General features: G+C 40.5%; 2 protein-coding genes and 2 long non-coding RNA genes across 5 annotated transcripts; 2 read left to right on the top strand and 2 right to left on the bottom strand.

Annotated features, from left to right (window-relative positions):
- The first annotated feature begins 2,660 nt into the window (after positions 1-2,660).
- pgam2 (phosphoglycerate mutase 2 (muscle)) lies at positions 2,661-4,568 on the top strand. The gene is made up of 3 exons (XM_085279246.1): positions 2,661-3,187; positions 3,304-3,484; positions 4,088-4,568. Exons 1-3 carry the CDS (start codon positions 2,771-2,773, stop codon positions 4,255-4,257), a joined length of 768 nt encoding a protein of 255 aa, XP_085135372.1. The 5' UTR covers positions 2,661-2,770; the 3' UTR covers positions 4,258-4,568.
- Positions 4,569-5,471: 903 nt separating this feature from the next.
- LOC146570665 (syntaxin-2-like) lies at positions 5,472-10,686 on the bottom strand. 2 transcript variants are annotated; one of them, XM_085279248.1, is made up of 9 exons: positions 10,579-10,686; positions 10,221-10,265; positions 9,808-9,907; positions 8,855-8,929; positions 8,410-8,471; positions 8,142-8,250; positions 6,625-6,698; positions 6,373-6,510; positions 5,472-6,284 (listed from the first exon to the last, which is right to left on the bottom strand). In XM_085279248.1, the coding sequence occupies exons 2-9, from the start codon at positions 10,257-10,259 to the stop codon at positions 6,111-6,113; spliced, it is 771 nt and encodes a 256-aa protein (XP_085135374.1). In that variant the 5' UTR covers positions 10,260-10,265; positions 10,579-10,686; the 3' UTR covers positions 5,472-6,110. The 2 variants fall into 2 exon arrangements, with proteins under 2 accessions (XP_085135374.1, XP_085135375.1); XM_085279249.1 differs by lacking the exon at positions 10,579-10,686 and adding an exon at positions 10,475-10,559.
- Positions 10,687-12,643: 1,957 nt separating this feature from the next.
- On the top strand, positions 12,644-19,744 carry LOC146570666 (uncharacterized). Its single transcript, XR_014893019.1, has 3 exons — positions 12,644-12,868; positions 18,111-18,173; positions 18,274-19,744. It is a non-coding gene; the product is annotated as an uncharacterized LOC146570666 (long non-coding RNA).
- Positions 18,935-21,807, bottom strand: LOC146570667 (uncharacterized). Its single transcript, XR_014893018.1, has 3 exons — positions 21,778-21,807; positions 21,399-21,475; positions 18,935-20,986 (listed from the first exon to the last, which is right to left on the bottom strand). It is a non-coding gene; the product is annotated as an uncharacterized LOC146570667 (long non-coding RNA).
- Between the last annotated feature and the right edge of the window lie 1,135 nt (positions 21,808-22,942).

Consider the following 22,942-nt stretch of genomic DNA (forward strand, 5'->3'; position numbering starts at 1 on the left):
ACAACATGTATCAATGGTATCAACAGGTATAGCAAAGCTTGCAAAAATACCATAATTGATTTTCATTTTTCTCAACAGGTTTCTCAACTGTCTGCTGTTAAAGGTTATTAATTTTTACATGCAGGGTGTGTTTAATACTCTTCTTTGATCCTTTAGTTAAAGAATATTTACTGTGATTTCATTTTCTGCAGAAGTTGAAAATTGTGTGTTCACCCAAATACCCCTTCTGCTATATATATATATAGAACAAATATTCTCAAGAGCATCATATTGCCCATAACAGCGGCACAAGATATTTAAAATATTCAGTGACTAGTTACATATTGTGTTGCCCTCATGATTTGAAACAGGAGAAAACATATCCATACTGCTATATATGGCGTGTGTGTGTGTGTGTGTGTGTGTGTGTGTGTGTGCGTGTGAAGTAAAGAGTTTCCGTTCAAAGATTAATTTTTCTTTCCAGCTTTATGAATAAGTGAAGTGCATTGCAGTGTTTTGCAGCATGAATTGTGCAGTTTTGTGTAGTTGTCTATTGTCGTATATGGGAAAGCTCTACAGCATGTATGGCTGGTGTTCTTTGCCTTTGCAGCAAATGCCCCTGGTGCCTATAGGCAGTGCTGTGCTCAAATAAAAAGGAGGTAGGTGGTGGGAGGTGGGGGGGCTTCTGTGGGAGCTGCATAGGCTGCGCTGCTGGCTGAGTCATTGTAACAGTTGTGATCACATAAACTCCCTTGTGTACACTTTTTTTTCCCACCGTAACAGCAGTATGACAATCTGCATCGGGGCGATTTCTGGCAGACAAGGCGCTTACAGGACCTGGGGAAATAAAACAGAGAAAGTAGATCATTAACTTCTCTTCCCAAGCACATTAGATCACTTACAGCACTAATTTCCAGGTTGGTACTTCTTGCCTTCACGATGCTGACTAACATAAAAGCTCGGCCTACATGTGAAGACGACAGTATTATCGCACTCAACATTGCTAGCATTTTACAAAAAACGATGCCAGCATCATACTTCTGATTAGAGCAACAATTTTGTGATCCATGATAGCATCTGCTGTCTTGGTGAAATAAACTAATAAGATGCATTAGTCCAGCTTGACCACCAGAGGGCCAAAAATACCATCCATTCATCTATCCAGCCACCACCAGACACAACTTAAATTAACATAATAACCAATTGTGTATTTGTTAAATGCAAGTATTTATATTATATTTATTTTCCAACTTAACTTTTCCCATTCTGCAAGACTTGTCAGACAGTTTTTTGATGGTAGGCAGCACACAGAGAATTTTTCGTTGAAAGACTACTCATCATTCTCTGTTAAACATCTTGTACTAGCCATAAAAATGAAAAAAAAAAAAATAGTGACTTTTCTTCTTCCTTGTCACAGTCCTTCTCATTAGTTTATATTCTGTATAGAAGAAAATCTCAATGTCATGATCACATGATGCAGGTTGGCTTCATGCCTGGAGTTCCATTAATATTTTGGATTATTGTATTTCCTCTGGATCATAAATTTGATTGTTCAGGACACAAGGCATCTACTTTTCCTGTTAGCTCTGCAGCTCAATGCCCCTGCTTTGTCAGCTCTTTGTCTGTCAGTGTATTTTCTCTTCCCAGCATTAAATTTAATGAAAAATACTAAAAATGTTGTCTCAGTAGCATATGTCATAGGTTCACTTTGGTGGAGCGCCAGGCCTTTTTCTATTTAAGACTAAGGATACAAAGTGATTAAGTTTTAATCAAAGCATGCAGCAGAGATGGTGACAATTTTCTATCATATGGAGAAAAGTGGATTATTGGATTTGTAACTCATTCTGTTTTCAACATACCCCTAAAATATTCTAACTGTAATTCACAAAGTTTTTTATGTGGTGTTTTTATCTCATAAAAACAAGTTTCATGTAATACAATGGTAAACATAATCGACATGATATTAGAGCAGCTCCTAGAGGTGATTAATTGAAATAACACCTTATATATTACCCTGATTTCAGATTTTACACTGACTTGATAATGTCTTTATGTTGCACCAAGATAGGCACTTCTGACAGACTTTTACACACTCCTTTTATTGTTTATGAACCTTTATCTTGTTCTTTATGATAATACATAATTGTTGTTTATAGAAGTAAGAGTAAATCTAGCACCAGTAGTCAGCCGCATATATATATATATATATATATATATATATATATATATATATATATATATATATATATATATATATATATATATATATATATATGTATTTTTTTTATTAATTTATTAATTTATTTATTTTTTCTGCTGGCACTGGCAGCTACTGTATGCAGCTGTTTAGTGACACACAAATATTTACTAAACATACAAAATCTTCACTGTGCAGTGAGTTGAAGAGTGAGGAAATGCTTCATCTGAGCATGAGGTTCCAACTCTGATCTTTACACTTTTCTTGCACAGATGTCAGTTTAAAAGTCATGTTGCTATTCTGGATCAGTATCTGACCTCTGGCCTTCCCAGACACCACATGTCCCAGGATAGAGGCCTGGTTCTATTGGTCCTCCCAGTGTGTCCATCAGAGTATGAAGGCCTCTCACAGGGGGAAAGTAAAGAAGGCCTGTCTGCTAGGCATTGCCATGATCCAGGTTGCTATAAAAAGGGTGTGGTATGCTGCCTTGGGCTTACTGTTGGTCAGCCAGAGTGTGTGTGAGTGTCCACAACTTAGGAGGGCTGAGGGCTCTGTGTCTGGTTTAAGTAAAAATCTAGGGAAATAGTATTAAGCATGGCTGCCGCCCATCGTTTGGTTATTGTCCGCCACGGCGAGAGCGCCTGGAACCAAGAGAACCGCTTCTGTGGCTGGTTCGATGCTGACCTCAGTGAAAAGGGAGTGGAGGAGGCCAAGCGTGGTGCCCAGGCTATCAAGGAGGCAGGCATGAAGTTTGATGTGTGCTACACCTCTGTCCTGAAACGTGCCATCAAGACCCTGTGGACCATCATGGAGGGCACAGACCAGATGTGGCTGCCTGTGATTCGTACCTGGCGTCTGAATGAGCGCCACTACGGAGGCCTCACTGGGCTCAACAAGGCCGAGACGGCTGAAAAGCACGGTGAAGAGCAGGTGAAGATCTGGCGTCGTTCCTTTGACATCCCACCTCCCCCCATGGATAAGGACCACCCTTATCACAAAATCATCAGCGAGGTGAGACAAATGCAAAGTAGCTTAGCTTTAAGCTAAGCTACTTTGCTCCAGAATTTGCTTGAGAGTGCTGTCAGTTATTAAGCTTTTGTACTTTGCGGTGTTGTTTTTGCCTCCAGTCTCGGCGCTACAAAGGCTTGAAGCCTGGTGAGCTGCCCACATGTGAGTCACTTAAAGATACCATTGCCCGCGCTCTGCCTTTCTGGAATGAAGTCATTGTTCCTGAAATCAAAGCTGGGAAGAATGTCATCATTGCTGCCCATGGGAACAGCCTCCGTGGCATTGTCAAGCACTTAGAGGGTAAGCACTGTGGACAAAGTTTACAAAAAGAAAAGAATGAGAAGGTCGGACACAGTAGATAGAGTGACTTAAAAAATGACACTGCAGAACACTTAACAGTGAAATTCTTTCATGATAGCCAAAGAGTTCTGCAGAAAGTTGACCTGAATAGCCAGTGTCACACACTTACACAGACTTTACACACATACAGACAAGAGTTGTGGATTGTCTATAAATAGCAGCAGAGGCTCACACCAGATCTCAGGGACAGGGTAGAGGGGTCATGAGCTTGGTTCCCATTACAGTCACGACCTTTATGTAGAAAGGTTGTACTTTTTCAAGGAGCAGCCCAGAGACGGATAAGGGTTTTAAAGAGCTTCAAGGGCAATAGTAAATGTCAGATAGGAGTGGCAGGTCCAGTGTTGAAAGACAGAGGCAGATCTGAGGGAACTTAAAATACACTGAGATATAAAGAAAACATGCTTTACTTTTTTTTTTTTCTGTTGTCCATCTGTTGTCCTGTCTATGTTGCTGGGATTCTAACAGACTTACAGTACAGTGTATTGTACCCTCTGATGCTGATCTCCGCATGTCTTCATCTACTCTGTCTGCTTGCATCACCAGGTATGTCTGATGCAGCCATCATGGAGCTGAACCTTCCCACGGGAATCCCAATTGTGTATGAGTTGGATGCCAACCTGAAGCCCATTAAGCCCATGTCTTTCCTCGGTGATGAGGAAACTGTAAAGAAGGCCATGGCAGCTGTAGCTGCCCAGGGCAAAGCGAAGAAATAAGCCAGACTCCTTGTAGAGGCAGAAAAAGAGACTGTTACCCACCTTCAACCTTTTCCTCTAATCTATTAGTAGATCCTTGTTGTCCATTCCAACTGGGGAAACGTTTAATGGTTCTTTTGGACACAGGCCACTTTCAGCCCATTAGTTTACTGTTTGCTTAAATGACAAACACAGGGATAACCTTTCAAAGCAAAACTGCAGGGCCTAACATTTGATGTCATCACACACCACTCAGTCCTTTGTGGCCAAGCCCTATTTTGTGGGCCCTCGCCAACCTGGCGCAACCAATAAAGAAACCATCTTTTTATGTAGTGCTGTATCAGTTTCATTGTCTTCCTTATCTTCTTGCACCTCTTTTCTCTTTTTGTGTCTTTAAATTACATCGTCATCCTTATCTCCCATCCTTCTTCCCTCCCTGTTTGAAAATCCGAGCTTTCAGCAAAGTGCTAAAGGTGCTGTGAAATCTTATCCAGGAGCTGTAGCGAGGGGAGGAGGGGGGAAGAGAGCGAGAAACGCAGCCTAATGGATAAGTCAATGGGTTCAACCTGGCAGCACTCCCATAATGCAGGAATATGCTTGCTCATCCTCCACTCCAGTCAGATCTCACTGAAAAACGAACACACGCAATAATTTTAAACAGGTACCTATTGAACTTAAGGCCCAGGTAAGAGTCAGTACAGACAAGTGACTGCAGTCATTGGGAGAAACATAAATGCAGACATTTCCAGATTTTTCTTGAAGGTTTTGGGTGGACTTGTCCCTTTTGACAAAGTGTTATTGAAAATTAATGCAAATTTATTCCCCAACCAAGACAACCTTTGGAAGAATGGTTCATCCCTGTAGAAGTTGTTTTCATGGCTTAATAGCACAAGACGCTTTGTCATCTTCCTGCAAGTACATCCAGACTGTTTAGTTGTCCCCTTGAAGTGATTTTATGTGAGGAGAAATTCTTCAGGCCTGCAACAGCATTCTAATGCAAGCCTTTGTTTTTTTTCACAAAGTTACACCACAGTAACATTCTTTTTGATTGTCGCACATTCTCATCTTGTTAGCAAACTGAGGTCAGAGTATGGAGTGCTGCTAAAGAGAAGGCTGAGTGCTTAACATTACGGTACAGGGAAGCTTGAAATCCTAACCTTCTAATCAGTCATCCAAATGTTTCTGAATGAATGTTTCTGCTACTATTGCCCATAATATGGATCGCCACTGTGCGCACTAAAAACAACATATAGCTTTTTAGCTGAACCAAATCAACTTAAAGTTGACCTTCACTTACATTATAAATATGATTTTGCCTGTGTTCTGCCTTCAATCATCAAAGCAATCCCTTCTCCTCTTTCATTTGTGCTATCATAATACAAGACCCATGAATTAAGTACCGCACCATTCCTCACAGGTTTATTTTGAGATCGGCGTGGTCAGTTTACAGACATTTTTTCTCACTTTAACACAGTGTTATATTAAACCATTAAAAAACAAACATTAAAAAAACAAAACAACACAATATGCAGCACCATAGTTTTAAAGGGCAGCAAATAGAGAAGGAACACTGTAGTGTTGTCATGACACCTACTGGCTAAATAAGAGACTGAAGGAAAACATAAAAGGGGCTGTTTTGCCATTTCTAAAACCTAAACCCTGAGGACTAGGAATCTAAATACACTGACTGAAGGTGGTGTTAGGAAGCTGCTGCCTTGTCCACAGAATCGTTTTACTATTATCAAATGAATTCTTTTCATTAAAACAACAGCGTCATCAAAATCCTTTAGAAAGGAGCCTGAGGGGCACACAGGCAACATAAATCAGATAAAACTGACTTCAATGCACACCAGGACATTTGGTGTAGTCACTGTTCACACAGGATCAGGGGCACTATTTTTCTTGAGGGACTTCATGAAGTTCGGCAGAAATGTTATCTTATAAGGATTCTTCTTGTAGTCAACAGCTCTGCTTGTTTCTTCCTTTGATCTGTCTACATACTCTGCAGCAGTTGTGACATTTCTTTCTATGTTGTTGATTAACTCGCCCTGGGAGAAGAAAAAAACATGAATGTCATTCACAAATATGTTACATTAATCTTCATTAAACATTCCCACGCGAGGTAACTTGTTTTACCTGGAGTTCCAGCATCATGGCAGTGTCAACAAATATCTCGTGCAGATCTTTAATGCTGGACTCGAGGCAGAGGATTTCCTGATGGCGAAGTTCAATCTCAGTCAAAGCCTGGCTGGAAATCTGACTGTCAGAGGTGATCTGCGAAAGAGAAAATGCTCAAGCTGTGTTTGAATTATCATATAAATGGCTTCAAACCTACAAAAACTGCTTATCTGAGTAACCCCCCCAAAAAAGATGTTGGATTCCACTCACATCAGATATGAAGATGGCAAGATTGTCACGTTCCAACATCTCCTCCAACTCTTTACCTGTAGTGCTTTTATTCACTGAAAGTAACAAAAGATACTAAATAAGTTTCATCATGTTTGTGGAACTTAATTTATTGAACAACAACTAAATAAATAACAGACAAAGACCAAGACTTATTTTGTGCTGCCAAGGATGCCAGTTAGATAGTCACCACAGGATGGTGCAATTACACCTCAACTTCTACTTACTGCTATAATGATTTACATTAGTCTGTTTACTAAACGTACTACTGCACATTTAAATTACACTGTATCGTACTGTGGAGCAGCTTAAGTACTACACTTAAAAGCAGTTTTCACAGATACACTGCACCCTGTAACTATTCTAGATGTCATCATGGGGAACCGCGTGTATGAGTGCTTATTAAACAGAGGTTCACCCTGCCAGCTGCTTAGTACAATATTAATTGCAGATTTGAAGGAAAAAAAATCAAATTTAATGGCATTAACATACTGGCAATTACCATAGCATACCTGCCACCTTTATAGGTACACCTATTCAACATCTTTTTAACATAACTCTTTATTCAGCCAATCACATGGCAACGCAGTGCATGCATTTAGACATGCAGACATGGACAAGGTGACCTGTGTTTGAGCATCAGAATGTGGAAAAAGGTGATTTAAGTGACTTTGAATGTAACATGTTTGTTGGTGTCACACTGGCTAGTCTGAAACTGTTGATCTACTGAGATTTTCCCACACAGCCATCTCTAGGGTTTTTTTAGGGAATAGGCCAAAAAAATACCCCATGAGTTTTCTGGGCAAAAATGCCTTGTTGATGCCTGAGGACAGAGGCAATGGCCAGACTGCTTCAAGCTGATAGGAACGCAACAGTAACTCAAATTATCATTCTCATTACAACATGCAGAAAAACATCTCTGAATGTAGAACACATAGAACCTTGAATGTGATGGGCTGGCAGCCATGAAGAATTAAGGTGAAAGTTAGTCCAGTCTCTTTATTAGATAATAATAAAGTGTATCTAATAAAGTAGTTTGTGAGTGCATGTAAACTGTAAGGCAGCACTGTTTTTAACAGGAATTGAAAGGACAGTTTGCTTTACTGTTTAAATGTACAAAATAACTTCAGACTACAAAAGGAGAAAAAGAAAACTGTGAACATGACGTATAATAGAAAGCTGGTTATAATACTGTGAAGTAGTGAGTCATGAGAAAGAACAATGAACCTGACACTTATTTACAATAGAGCGCTGACCATAAACTGTAGACTGTAAATTGCTGCTCCAAAATGACACCAGCTTATTATCCAAAGTGCTATTACTATGCAAACACCCTCACAGTGACTTACACTAGTGTAGGTTTTCCTGCTAGTAAAGCATTGGCAGAAGCGCCCTCCATTCAATGCAGTATGGACTGGTGTATGAAATAAAATCCATTTACACAACCTGACGTGAGGGAGAGGAGGGACAAGTGCTCCCTTTTAGATTTGGCAACTTACCAATCTCCAGCTGTCTCTGAATTTTTGCCTTGCATTTTTCTCTGAAGGAAATTTGTGCCTCATGGTAACCCTTCATGACTTCAGCAAACCACCGAGTCAAGTACGAGTGCTGTTGAAAGAGAGCCAGAGAACGAAGTGAATCAATTCAAATGTCAATAAAGAGACCTCTGTCAGGAGTAATTTTGTCGGGCGTGTTTGAAACTGCAAAGGAGTGTCAGACAATCATCTTGCACCTGGTTTGTGACAGGAAATAAAACTACTTGCACACCTGGTTATTCCTAATACGTTGGGCTACTGTAGCTCCGGTCTCATCCCCAGGCTTCTGCATTGCTGAAAAACAATCCAATCTAACATGAATACAGGACCAAGTGAAAACTAAACAAAGTCTGCTATGTCACAGTCCTTTTCTGCAATTACAGTAAAGAGCTCAGTGTTGTTGTCAGCTTGTTTACAAAAGGCATGTTGAGTGGGCTACACCACACTTCCTTTTTACACATTTACAAGTCAAATCCTGTGTTACAAACTATTCCCACTGTATGAGGAACTCAGCTGCACTGATCCTCCCCATTTCATTATATTAAACAATAACAACACAGCTAAATATGCATTATTCATATAAAAAAAATGATAAATTTTATCTAACTGCATGCCAAAAACTTACACTGCATAAAAGCTAATTTTGCAGTGCTTTACAAAAAAATGTGTCCACCTACATTTTAGCCTTGCTTTGATTAACTTAGCATTCTTCTTGGTCTCATTGTTCAGCAACTCCAGCTCATCTTTGTTTCCTGGGAAGAACAAAACAAGTTCAGTCCACAGAGGAAATAACTACTGTGTGTGGTGAATATCACCACAGACAGACACCACGGGTGTCAAAAAGGATTAAGTTTTATATATAGTGCTTTTGTGATGTTCATATTATATCTGCAATTTTAAAAACAGTTGGTATGTTGTACAAAATGTGAATAAAAACAGAATGCATTGATCAGCAAATCTGATAAACATATTTTATTTATAATAGAAAATGTACAATTTAAAATAAACATTACTCATTTTATGTCTCAAATGTCTCAAAATTGGGATAGGACAAGAAAATGTTAAAAAAAGTTAAATAAAAGGTAAGTGGTACTAAGAAGAAAGAGCTGGGGAACTGACACTGGGTCAGTAACATGAGTAGGAATAAAAAGAGCATCTTAGAGAGGCCAGTGAAATTGCATTTTTGAGTATTAATATTGTCTACTCAAAAATAAACTACAAAATGCACCGCTGCTATAAGCACAACAAGTCATTTCTTAATAACGGTGCGTAAAGAATACCACCACAAGCTGGAGACGGTTTAATTTGAGGTACCTAGTGACCTTTTGCACGCTACACTGTTATTATCTCCATCTGTGGGTGTATATGTGTGTGAGTATATGCAGATTTTGAAGCTATATCTAAACTTCCTAAGCATGTTGATCTGTGTAACATTTACCAAGTCTGTTGCTGTACAAACAGCTTCAGGTGTGTTTGTCAAAGGCTGTTTAGACTCTTTGTTGTGTGTGTTTCTTGTTGCTGTTGTGTGACAAGGAGAATTTGAGACCGTTTGAATGCTTCAGCATAACAACAAAGAATTCACTTTTGTCCTTGCTTCTTTTTGAAAATAAAAATAAAAATCAGCACTTACTCTTGTCTTGACTCGGAAACGCAAGGATGGCAGCTTGTCTTCTCCCCACATCCTCTGCTTGACAGGAGATTTTTTCAATGAGGCCTCTCACCTCCCCCACCTACACATGCATGGATGCAAACACTACTGTTACACAGCTTGGAACACACAACATGAAAATATTATATGGGGTATGCTGGTGGGAACTGGTCTGACAGCACACATGGTACTTTGCTTTTGTGAGGCTAACACATTTCTAGCAAAATGAACACACGTTTATCAGACAACCCCTGCCAGAAATTACACATTTAAATGTAATTACACAGTCTATGACAGTTAACCTATGTATTAAGTATTGCCTTTAAAATATTGTACATATGAAATTTGAGCTATTTCAGAAAGAACAGCGTAGCTCAAAGCTGTGTCATGTTTACCGTTTTGAAAAAATCCTCCATGTCTTTCGTGGCCGTCATTTCGTCCTTTTACAGGTGAGGAAAAATGACATTAGTCCGTTAAAGAGATCTGAAAAACACCACCTTTACAGGGAAAATCCCTTGAATGTTTTAGCATTAATATCTAATACTAAAAAACAAAACACAAAGCGCGCTGCTGGTATAAGCGAGACAAACTGGATGTAGGCTTTTTTCCGAGAAAGTCTTTTCACTTTAAAAATCTTTTAAAAACCTACCAAACGGCTAACACACGGTCGGCATTACGGTGACTACAACGACAAAAAGAAGAATCCCTCGTAATACTGTTACTTTCGGTATTGGCGATAAGACTCGGCCTCACCTGCTCTCTGCCCTTCCTCTTGTTAGCACAGCTCGATGAGCTCACCTGTGTAATAAAGTGCGCTGGTACGCAGGCGCGTTACCGTCACAACAAAGCAAACAAAGAGCCTGTCCTGCGGCTAAAGGTACTGTACTTACGGAGCAGGTGTGGGAGTGATGCACCTGCCGTCTGTTTACTGTAGTTCACCGAGACTTAGCATTAGAACTATACCAGGGAGTGAGATTTAAGGGATTGAAAGGCTTTTCCTACACGGGAGTTAACCAGTACGAATCCCAGTGCTAACATACTGTATGCTGTGCGGTTAACTGCAGCCAGGGCATAGCTTGTAATTGCCCAATACCCACAAACACCTCTACAAATGTTTGGTAACAAGCCCTAGCTAACTGGTTTTAATGGGCAGGTCTTTTTTTTCCTTCAACAATTACTCAAATCACACCGGAATGTGTACATACTGTACACAGAATAGTTTCAGCTATCAGAATAAAATTCAGCTAATGTCATCTGATTAGGACTCTGAGGCTTTACTTGTTCCAGACTCAGGTCTCCAACCATATTCAATGGAATTCAGACTACTATCAAATTACCAATATGCCAATTAAACCTCAGTTTTTGTTAGTGTGCTGTGTTGTACAGCATCTACTCATCTGAAGGTCGCTGGATTGAGCCCTGAATCTTCCAGTCTGCGTGCCAAAGTATCCTTGGCATCCTGAGCTGCCCCCAATGCATCCATCAGAGTGTGGGTGTGTGTGTGAATGTTAGAAAGCACTTAAGCATAGATAAAAGCATTGCATGAATGTGTGTCTGATTGGGTGAACCAGGCTTGTAGAAAGTGCTTTGAGTGCTCGACTCAGTAGAACGGGACTATGTAAGTGCCAGTCCATTTACCATTTAGTCTACAGGTGCTTCTACTGTGAATATTAGTAGCTTTCTAAAAATGATTCATTCTCATAAATATGAAAATATATGAAACAATCTGCTTAAATTTATAAGTGGGAAATCTCAGGTAATGTAGCTATAAGGCACAGGGCACAAGTATGCCTTTGTATCTGATCAAGGCCTTTTAACTCTTCCCCAATCTTTTACATACATAAAAAAATACAAAACTCTTTTGAGGTTCCAGCTTCTTCAGTTTTATATAGTCTTTACATGTTTTTGTTATCCTGCTCATGTATCCTCTGATTTCAACCGTGGTTTTAGCACTTGGATGCAAGGACATATTTTTTGATGTACGTGTTTATGCAGTAAGCTATTTGACTCTAATTTAATAATTTAAATCCCCCAAATCAATGTTTAGGTCTTCTTCATGCTTGTGCTAAGGAGAAAAAGCAGGTAAAATCACTACTATAGTTTAGATATTGTCAAACAACCACTTAATTGACATGTGGTGTTTTTTCCCTAGCCGCATGTTGGTCACCAATTTGTGGGGATTTGAACTGATTAGTATTTCTAGAAAACAAGTTGTTTTCAGGATTACATTATTAAACTCAAGTACTGTGTAGATGTTTCCTTTCCTGCAAATAAGTGAAAAAAACAATGAAATATTTTCAATTCAGTGTATATCTTGAGTAGTTCCACTGAAAAACTTCATAGCAGATACTACATCATGCATGTAGAACAGCTTTTCTACATCCTAGATTTGAAAGATCTTCTGTGACTTGTTTCAGTTGGGCTCATAATTTATTCATGATGCCTGGCTGATTAGAAATTATTATGTTAGCGCACTTTTTTTTCTGTATAAGGAAATGATGCAGATTTCTCCTGGTTTATTTTTCTCCACTCCCTTTTTGTGTAGGTGAGCAAAAAGGGATTCTAAGTATTCCATCCATGCCTCCACCCCTGCCATGTTGTAAACAGAGGTGCTGTTGATGTTGCACTCATCAGTGCCTGCTACTCCATGGAAGATTAGAGGGAAACCCTGGGACCTCGAAAGAGAAAGAATTGCATAGTCCACGTGCGTGTCTCTAGATTACCGTCTTGAGAAATAGTTTACATTTACATTTCCTTATCAAAAGCTTTTCTTTTGTTAAGTTCTCTCCATCATAAAAGATTGCATTAGAAATGCAGGATTGGACCTAACATTGATTGGAGAGGAAAATTAAAGGAGGCCGGGAGGAGGAGCTGGTCATCTGGTTGGGGTCTGAGCTGGTGGGCTGCTCTGCTGCTGCGGTGGCCAGGACGGTCTGCTTGTCTCCACCACAGAGTGAAGGGAACCATCTCCTGGGTATGGGGGCTGATTGCCTCTCTGGACGTATTGGTGCCTGGACCTGGGAGTATAGAGTGTGTATGGGAAGTGAGTATGTGTACGGCGTCTATTTCTTTGTCTCCATGTTGGGTGTGCGTGCGCGAGGGAGGGAATGCATGCTTGTGTCTCTCTGTGTCTCTTCTTCAAACCTGGTCCAAGAGTGTGTGCATGATAACATTTCTATAAAAGTCTTTGATGGTGTAAATGTTCTTTAGAAGGTCAGAAGGTAGGAAATTGAAACAGACTACTGTGTCAGAGTTCTTCAGAGTGGCATGACTGTCAGTATCAGTAGGGCAAGTTCATGTCCACATATATAAAAATACCATCACATACTCATTCATGGAGCTATGAAAACAAACTTGGTATGTAAAAAATTTGTGAATCTGTCACAGTGACTATTTACATAAACGTGAGTTAAGATAGTGGTTTAAAATAACTACCCAAATAAATGTAAGCACAGCTGCCGAGTGGCGAGACTTCCTAAACAGATCATTTTCCTGTATTCAAATCAGTTGATTTTGATTTAATTCAACTTTATTGTCATTACACATGTATAAATACAGGGTAATGAAATACCCTGTATGCATCTAATCAGAAGTACAAAGAGCAGAAAGCGCAATAAGAGAAGATTATATACAGATGGTGGGAATAGTTATGTACATATTATGTACAAATAAGTGAAGCATACAGATGTTTATATTTTTCAATACAGATGTGCTACAGATGTACTACGGACAAATGTAGAGGTGTACTGATGTATTCATATGTAGAGATATACAGATGAACTGTATGGCATAGAGATGTTCTATATTGCTATCCAGATGAGCAGATATACATATGTGCTATGAACAAATATACAGATGTGCTACATATATACAGATGTACCGATGTGTGGTAAACAGATCTACAGAGTGCTATGAATATATCTACAGTAGTGGCAGAGTAGCACTCTGAACATACTATAATAGTAAATAGTGTAAGTTTGTACTAGAACAGAGACTATGTTATGTCAGTGTCCTAAACTATAGCAGTACCCAATGTGAGCATACAGTGAATGTTGAGAATGAATGACAGTCACAATCATGGTAATTGGGAGGGATAAGGGGGAGGAGGAGTGTAGCAGGTTAAGTGAGTGTGGATAGAAAGGTTCAGCTTGGGACTGAGTTCAGTAGGATGACAGCTGTGGGGAAAAAGCTGTTCCTAAACCTGCTGGTTTTAGTCTGAAGGGTCTTGTAGCACCTTCTGGAGGGGAGGAGCTGGAAGAGTTTATTGGCAGGATGAGAGGAGTCCCTGAGAACGATGCTTGCCCGGTGTAGAAGTCTCTTCTTGTGGACATAATCAATGGCAGAAAGTGGAGTCCCTGTGATGCGTTGCGCGTTTTTCACAACCTTGCGGTCAGCAACAGAGCAATTCCCATACCAGACTGTGACACAGTTGGTCAGGATGCTCTCTATCGCACAGCGGTAGAAGTTACCGAGTATGTCAGCAGACAGGTGGTTCTTCTTCAGTGTTCTCAAGAAAGAGAGGTGCTGGGCCTTCTTGACCAGCGTGGAGATGTTGGTTGAGGACAGATTTTCAGAGATGTGGGTCCGCAGGAACTAGCTGGAAACCCGGTCAACAGCAGTGCCATTTATGTAGATGGGGACATGGGTGTATCTCTTATCCTTCCTGAAGTCCACAATGAGCTCCATTGTTTTGCTGGTATTCAGGATCAGGTTATTGTCAGCACACCATACAGGTAGGTGCTTTACCTCTTCCCTGTAGTCAGACTCATCGTTGTCACTGATGAGACAAATCACCGTGGTGTCATCCACAAACTTGATGATGGAGTTGGATCCATACATAGGCCTGCAGTCATAGGTGAAGAGGGAGTAGAGGAAGGGGCTCAGCACACAGCCCTGTAAAGTGCCAGTGTTGAGTGTGATGGTGGTAGAGCAGTTATGGCCTGACCTAACATGGTGGGGTCAGTTGGTCAGAAAGTCCATAATCCAGTTACAGATAGAGTTGCTGATTCCAAGATCCACAAGTTTAGTGACCAGCTTAGACAGAATAACTGTATTGAATGCTGAGCTGAATTCAACAAACAGCATTCTTGCATAAGCATTCTTGTTGTCCAGGCGTGAGAGTACACAGTGAAGCGCTGTGCATACAGCATCCTCTGTACGCCTATTGCTTCGATAGGCAAATTGGTGAGTATCCAGTGTGGGGGGGCAAGCATGTTTTGCGTTGTGCCAGGACCAGTCGCTCAAAGCACTTCATAACTATGGGCGTGAGGCTACAGGGCGATAGTCGTTCAGGCACATTAGTGATGAGTGTTTCGGCACTGTCACAATAGAGGTGGTCTTGGAGCACATTGGTACTACTGTCTCGGCAAGCGACAAGTTAAAGATGTTGGTAAAGACCCCTACAAGCTACTCAGCACATGTTCGAAGCACACATCAAGGAATGCCGTCAGGGCCAGCAGCCTTGCGAACATTGATGCTGCTCAATGCGTTATGGACATCTATGGTGGTAAGAGTGATGGTATGGCAGTCATCAGAGGGTAGGGTTTTGGAAGACTTTTTCTTGTTGTCAAAACCAGCGTAGGAGTTATTTAGCTCATTGAGGGAGGACACATTCATGGCTGTCTGTGTGGAATTGCTGGGCTTATAGTCAGAGATGGCCTAAATGCCCAGCCACATGTGTCGTGGGTCAGAGTTGACAACGTTCTTTTAAAGCTGGTGCCCCGCCTTTGTTTGCACTTCTTCGAGCACTTCCTGTCAGCCGAGTAGCCTGCAAAGCGTTCGGTGTTCTTCTTATTTCATGGATGAGTCGAAGGTTACTGATAAAACAATTGAAATGATGTAATCCTGTATCCAAAAGCTCTCGTCAGGTGTCAGATGTAAAAGCGAGGATGTTCTGAACGAACAGACCCGAAATGAGCAGGAATAACACTGCTAACTTGCAAAATCTGAAGAGACGCAGGGCCTCACGTGGTGTACGCGCCGCCATCATCATAATCTCACAGTTTTATTGCTATAAGTATGACTTACTCTTGTTTTTGTGCAGAGTGGCAGATCTTTTTTCTGCTGAGCCCAATGTTGTTGAAAAAGAAAGGCAAGATATTAAAGCTTGTTTGAAATTAGATCCCACTGCCAAACATATCAGTTACTTCAGTTACAAAGCTGTGATCACACTGAATTTACTGTCTATAGCCACTGTCGCTCCTGCCAAACTCACCAATAAAACAGACTGCAGATACACAATAATGCCTACAGGGCACAAAATGACACTTGTCCTTAATAAGTGTGTCACTTACAATGAAACATAAGAGAACAGAAAAAACAAAACAAGAACTAATCCACACTTGGACACTGACAACACAAAATCTAGCGAAGATCAGAAAATAATTAAATGCACTAAGTATAAATGAAAAGTAAAATGAGATTTTAAGTCTTATGCTATAGTTTTTATGCACACTTTACAATCTTTTTCTATCCAAATAATATTTAAAACTGTCAGCTACCGTTACAGCTGCTGTCTCATCTTTGTTTGTGTCAATGTGTCATGTATTTTTGAGTCTCACATGCTGCCTCTTGTTTACTGGAGCCAATGAAGATGTGGGTCATTGCCTCGGTGTCTGGGTCCCAGGACAAAGGTTAAAACAAAGTGGGACACCTGGTCACCGTCTGCACACATTTGACATAGGTTTGAATTTTGCACAGCAGGATGATGCATCGCAGTGCTACAGGCACAGGTGTAAATAATTAACTGGATGACATTTGAATGACAGTCATTTAGCTGCTTAGATTCAGTGGCCTGTTATGTATGCTGGCTCATGGTCACCACTAGTCTTCCTTAATGAGACATTTGTAGCACCTGGGCCTGTGTCTGGGGCTTTCATTTTATATCAGAATGTGCTCAGCTGTTTGTGGATTAACTATAATTCTTGACTCATTTGGTCTTTTAGTAGCTCAGTGGTAGCATCCCTGAAAAATATAAACATGCTCAAACTAAACCAAAAGGGTTGTGTTTTAAAATGTCCCACAGTACATCAAACTTGCTATTGTCAGATGAAGAGTTCTCACAGCCTTCATTCATACTGTTTGTGGTTAATAGTAAACATCCAAGTCAACAGCCACTTTGCAATTGCCTACGGACAAAACAACAAGATTGGACAAAACAACAAGATTGGACAAAATAACGATGAGCAACTGGATAAAGTCTTACAAGTAAAAGGTTCGTAAGAAGATGGGGTTCCTACAGCGGGGAACCATCTGAGTCTTCTGTCTTTCTAAGGGATCAGAATCTGGAAACAAGCCAACCTGAGGAGAAGAGGAAAAAAAAACAGTACTAACTACTGTCTTAGAGTTTCCACAATGGCTTTTTTCATCATTCTCTTCTGTAGCACATACCTTAACATAAGAGTCACATGGCTCCTGGTGTCACGGCGGGGTGCGCCGAGGTGTGATGAAACAGGACCCAAAAGCAGATGAGGACGATGAGTTGTAAGTTTGAACAGAAAAGTGATCCTTTAATGATAACGGCAAGGGAAAACCAGGAAACCAAAGCAAACTGTCAAAACACTAAGAAACAAAACACTAAGAGGTACTAAGACCAAAAACTATAACTATAACTGTGGTGTAGTGATGGCCCGCTTGAAGCTGACGCTCCGGAGCGTGTGTCGAAAAAAACAACACACTGGTTCAGAAGCACTGTGTCGAGGCTTGCTTCGTTTGGCAAAAGTCACGTGACCAGTGACGTCCGAAGCTTCATTACGCACGTAACTGCTTCGGTACCTGATTCAAACAGATATAAGGAAGTGAATCATCCACGGGATTCGTGGAGTGTGTTGATGGTGACAGATAGCGACGAGGTGATCATTCCACTGACAGATATGGAGCCAGCGAGGAAGAGAGGACGTTCTGGCGTGTGGGAATATTTTGAGTTGATTTTGCTCAGTTCATTTTATCTGCCGAAGTGAAAAACTTGAAATGTCCAAAATCATGTTTTCATAATGTAAATATCATTACAGCATATGACTTTAGGAACACTTCCATGTGAATTATGCTGCTCTTAGCACTTAAAGTAGTCTGTTCTGTACTTGGCAGCTAAAGTAATAATCTAGTGAAACTACAAAGAGCGAGAATCATTAAGGGGAGCGTAGCATTAATGCTGTTAATGGCTGCAGCTGACAAATCTGCAGTTTAAATCCACCTCTACGTCCAACAGCTCTGTGTCATATATCTGCTGATCAAATGTATCCTGAGCTCTGACTTCTCTGGTCTTAAAATCTTCTTTCCACTCACAGGAAAATCAAGTCCTGCAGCTGATGCAGCAGTTTATTCTGAAGTCACATTAGGAAGCTTTCCTGGTAATTATGCTGCCATGCAGGATGAGTTATTCTTCAAGTTATTAAATGGTGAACATCCTGAAACTTGGACATTTCTGTTCTTTGTGTGTTTGTCTTACAGGTCAGTGAGGAGAGCTGCAGCAGCAAAAAGGAGCATTTTATGAATCCACTGTTGCTCCTCTGCTGCTCAAATATCAGACGCGCTCACTTTTTAGTGTTTATGAAGATGATATTGAATAATAATATGATATAGACTTGTTACTTTCGCTTAGCATAACACACACAAGGGTGTGTCCTGTTTCAGATCCAGGCTCTTTATAGTCAGCTGATTTTTTTTTTATATTCACTGTTGAACTTTTGTATAAAACTTTGAATGTATCCTGTTCCAACAGCAGTGAGATAAAAGTTTGAAGCCTGTGATTTTTGTAGCTGATAGCAACGACTTAAAGTCAGCAGAGTTTCTTAGGAAGTGCTGGTGTAGACACCAACAAATACTTTTACTATTTGAGTTTAAAAATCTACATCATGTAAAAAGGAATTATCAACCCATGTTCTTCCACTTATTAATTCAGAATCACAGGAGCCTCTCCCAGCTGTAACACACTGGGACAGTTCACCATTGTGTCACATGACTAACTCACAGCGACACACAAACATTCAGGCTCACAGTCACACCTACGACCACTAGAATCACAAGTTAACCTAACATGCAGGTCTCTGGACTGTGGGATGGAGCTGGAGTACCTGGAGAGGGGCCATGCAGACACGTGGAAAACCCATTCAATTATTATATTTAGCAGTTTTCCTCTTACTGTTTGCATGAAATTTTATTAAAGCAATTTAACAGGAGTAAAACAAAAGCAGATTCAAAAATAATCATCACAAAATAATCATCAAATCACATCAGTTATACATATCCAACATAATAGTCCAATTCCTTCTGAAAATTTTAATCCACATGGTACAGATGAGCACAGAGCGGCAAATAACACAGATCCAATTTGTAAGTCCACAGTTCTCTTGCCAACTTTTATCACATATTCAGCCATGATTTTAGTAAAGTAGCTGCTGAAGTCTCCTATAACCTGTTTCACTTCACCCAAGATCCTGTTCCAGTGGAGTTCTGTTGCACAAGGTGCTTTTGATAAGATGATGCAGCTCTTTGCAAGATAATGATATATTTAAAAAAAATAAAATAACATAAGAGTTTTTAAAGAAGAAAATGGTGAAAATTATGACTTGGCGAAATATGTCCGCTTGAAGAAACAGAACAACTTTGCACATCTATAGATAAAGATAACAACAACACAAGAAACAAGCTGTTGTTTTTGAAAAGGACAGGAAATATAAACATTCAGTCAAAACCACAGGAGCTGTTTGAGGTTGGTGTAAGAAGGAAGGACACAGACAGGCCAATCAGAACATGTGTTATAAAAATGGATTTTTATATCTATATTAAACAGTGCTTCTCTTTCTTCTGCATTTCGTATTTCTGTGAAGTAAAGTTATTTGATTGTGGTAGCATGACAAGGGCATGCTACATGGATGTAAACATGGCATCAAACTGAGATAACCGACCCAAATAAACCGTCATGTATGTTGTAGAGAGGACGACCAAAAACACAGAAGGAAGACTGGCACAAAACTAAGGAGAGGCAGCGACTAAATATACACAGAAGAATGATTAGAGGAGTGGAGACAACTCAAGAAAATGAGACAGGGCTGAAGCCAATCGCCAATTGATGAGACAAAGGAGGTAACAGTTAACACTTAAAGCAGCCATTTGGGGAAGTTGTTTATTTTGGAGTCATACCAACCAAACCCAAGCAGCCTTCCAGACATATTTTGCATCCCTGTTATGTCTATGTCATCTATATTTGGTCATGCAGTATAGGATTGAGACTTGATATGATCTTTTGGTTTTGCACTGCACAAATAAAGTGTTGCTTAAGAAGAGTTGAAGGTCATCAAAAAAATGTTACTACATGCACCCAGATGCAGGCCACTTTAGATTTATACTAAATATATTTAGTGTTTTATAGATTTGTCTTATTATTATTATTATTATATTACTTAAGCAGTTTTAGATCGGAGCACCAGGACCGCCAGCTCTGACTGGTACCTGATCCACAGACCACTGAACAATATGGACCCGATGGGTTAAGGTTCAGCCACCAACTGTACTACCCAGCCTGACTTCAGAGTAGGACCCAATTAACCATGCCCCAGGCGTGGTACGCTGGACCTGTAATTTATTATGCTGCATAGAGGTTGCCTGAATCACTTTGTCTGGCCCCTCACCCAGGATCTGCACGGGTGACCCTACCAGGGGCAGATTGCTCCTGACAACTTAGTTCCCAGGATCACTGGAGCGCACAAACACCTCAACCTTCATAAGGTGGCGGTTCGAGATCTGTTGTGATGAAGAGAGAGTTGAGCGGAATTTACCGTCAGTCTACATTCCTACGCTTACCCATGGTCACAAGCTGTGGGTAGTGACCGAAAGAATAAGGTTGTGGATACAAGCAGCAGAAATACGATTTCTTGCTGGGCTCTCCTTTAGAGATCGAGTGAGGAACCCCATCTCTGGGGTGAGGAGCTTGGTCATTCGAGAGGGAGCTTTAATGTTGCTCCTCAACATTAAAAGGAGCTGGTTGGGGTGTTTCGGGCATCTGACTGTGCCCCTTGGATGACTCCCAGGGAATATATTCTGGGAATGTCCTACCAGGAGAAAGCCCCAGGGCAGACCCAGGACCTTGATGAGCTGGAAGAGGTGACCAGGATGAGGGAAGTCTGGGCTTCTCTGCTCAAGCTGCTGCCTCTGCAACCTGAACCTGTGCAAGGTTTAGAAAACGGATGGAAGAATGTACTGTCTTAAATTTTTAAGTCATTGACTCATAATGTTTACTTAAGTACAAGTCATTGTTCTTATCAACAAACTAGCCATTCATTTACAACACAATGGCTGCTCATTTAACATTTCTTTGCTGGAAATTGTAACCTGTTCTTCACACACCATGATATATTAGTTGATATGACTAGTAATATAACTAGCAAAAAGTGTACACTTTTAGATTATATGATGACTGCAGGTAAATCTGAGTTTGAGCCACAGAGAAGCTACTTTTTTTAGCCAGGCAAACACACAAGAATGAATTCTGATTTAGTGTTGTACCACGACAATAAAATGCCTTTGCTGGAAATGGTAAGGTCTGAGAACAGTTCATTAAAGTGTGATTTACTCACAGGAATTACAGCTGTTTCTAGAAAGCATGCTGATTTCCTTTTTCAGTTCTCAGCCACTGGAAATACTTTATGGTTTCCTGCAAATCATTTTCACAGCTTGTTATTTCACACGTCAGACAGCCTGTTATTCATTTTTCACATGCTCCAATGAGAAGCAAAAACTTGAGGGTGAGTTAATAAGAATCCAACAAGCTAAACATGGCAGCCCTTTGTTACAAAGACGAAAAGTGTCATGTATCGGTGTGTGGCAGGCAGGAAATAGGACCCAAACGCAAACTCACGGGAAAACAGAACTGAACTCAAAATGCAGCTTTATTGCTGACAGGTGACAAATGATAACAGAGATACAAAACTGGGAAGCGCTAATTGTAACACATACCAGAAGCCAAGGGGCGCATCACACGCAGCATGAGGGACGACACAACACTGACTCAGAGAAACACAGGGTTTAAATACACTGGGAAGTAACGAGGGGAATGAGACACAGAAGGAGGGCACAGCTGGGAGAAATCAGGACTGACGAGACAAGCAAAGCAGGACACATTTACATAAGACACGGACCTTCAAAGTAAAACAGGAAGGATCACACAGAGACGCGAACTTGACACAGTGGAGACAGCAACTAAGAAACACAGAGACATAAACCATAAGGCAGAGGACTCTAAGAACAGAGGGGACACAGAGGGGAACTCAAACATGCAGACACAGACTTACACAGAACAGAGGGGACACAGAGAAACATGAAGGGCAAGGGATCGAAACTAGAAACCACAGAATAAATCACACACATAAGTACAAGAATACAAAAACCACAAAGAACTAAAAACGCTGGGTCAGGAGACCCAGGACTGTGACAAAAAGAGCTTGCCTGGTACATATGCTTTTATATTTTCTACTCTGTGGTGCAGAAGCACACGCACACACGTGCTAAATGTGAACAAACCTTTTTTTTTGTACATTTGGAACATGAACAGAGCATTGATGTTCTTTATTAATGTGACCAGAAAGTCATTAAAATGTATTATGTGGTATTTGTACTTATTCACAGTTTTGGAGGCGAGAGACGTGCTGAATGAGAGCCAGGTGTCACAGGCTGGGTCTCTGACCCAGCGCTCTGAGTTCATGTTTGTATTTGTCTCATTTTGTTATGTGATTAGTTTTTGTGTCATTTCCTATCTGTCTTTAGTTTGGGCAGTTATTGTTTATTGTTCCTCTGGTTTTCTATGTTTTGGGTTCTTGTATTATTCATCACGCATTAGGTTTGTTAAGTTTGTGTTGTCATGTCTAGTTTTAGTGTTTCCTGTTTTATTCTGACAGTGTCATGTGTTCTTTGTTCATTGTATTTAGCTTTCCTCTCCTGGTCCTGTCATTAGGTTTATGTCAGTCAGCTGTTCCCCCATGTGTCTCCACTTCCCCTGATCACCTCATGTATGTATTTAAGCCCTTTGTTTTCTGCATGCCATTGTCGGGTTGTCTGTTTATTTTGACCTTAGTCAGTTTTCCCTCACCCGCACCCATAGTCATGGTTTTCGTCTGTCAGTTCT

The sequence above is a fragment of the Mchenga conophoros genome, linkage group LG7 (assembly GCF_057382185.1).
Source record: "Mchenga conophoros isolate Kocher_MC1m ecotype Shallow Benthic linkage group LG7, M_conophoros_male_GT1.1, whole genome shotgun sequence".
Taxonomy (NCBI): Eukaryota; Metazoa; Chordata; class Actinopteri; order Cichliformes; family Cichlidae; genus Mchenga; species Mchenga conophoros.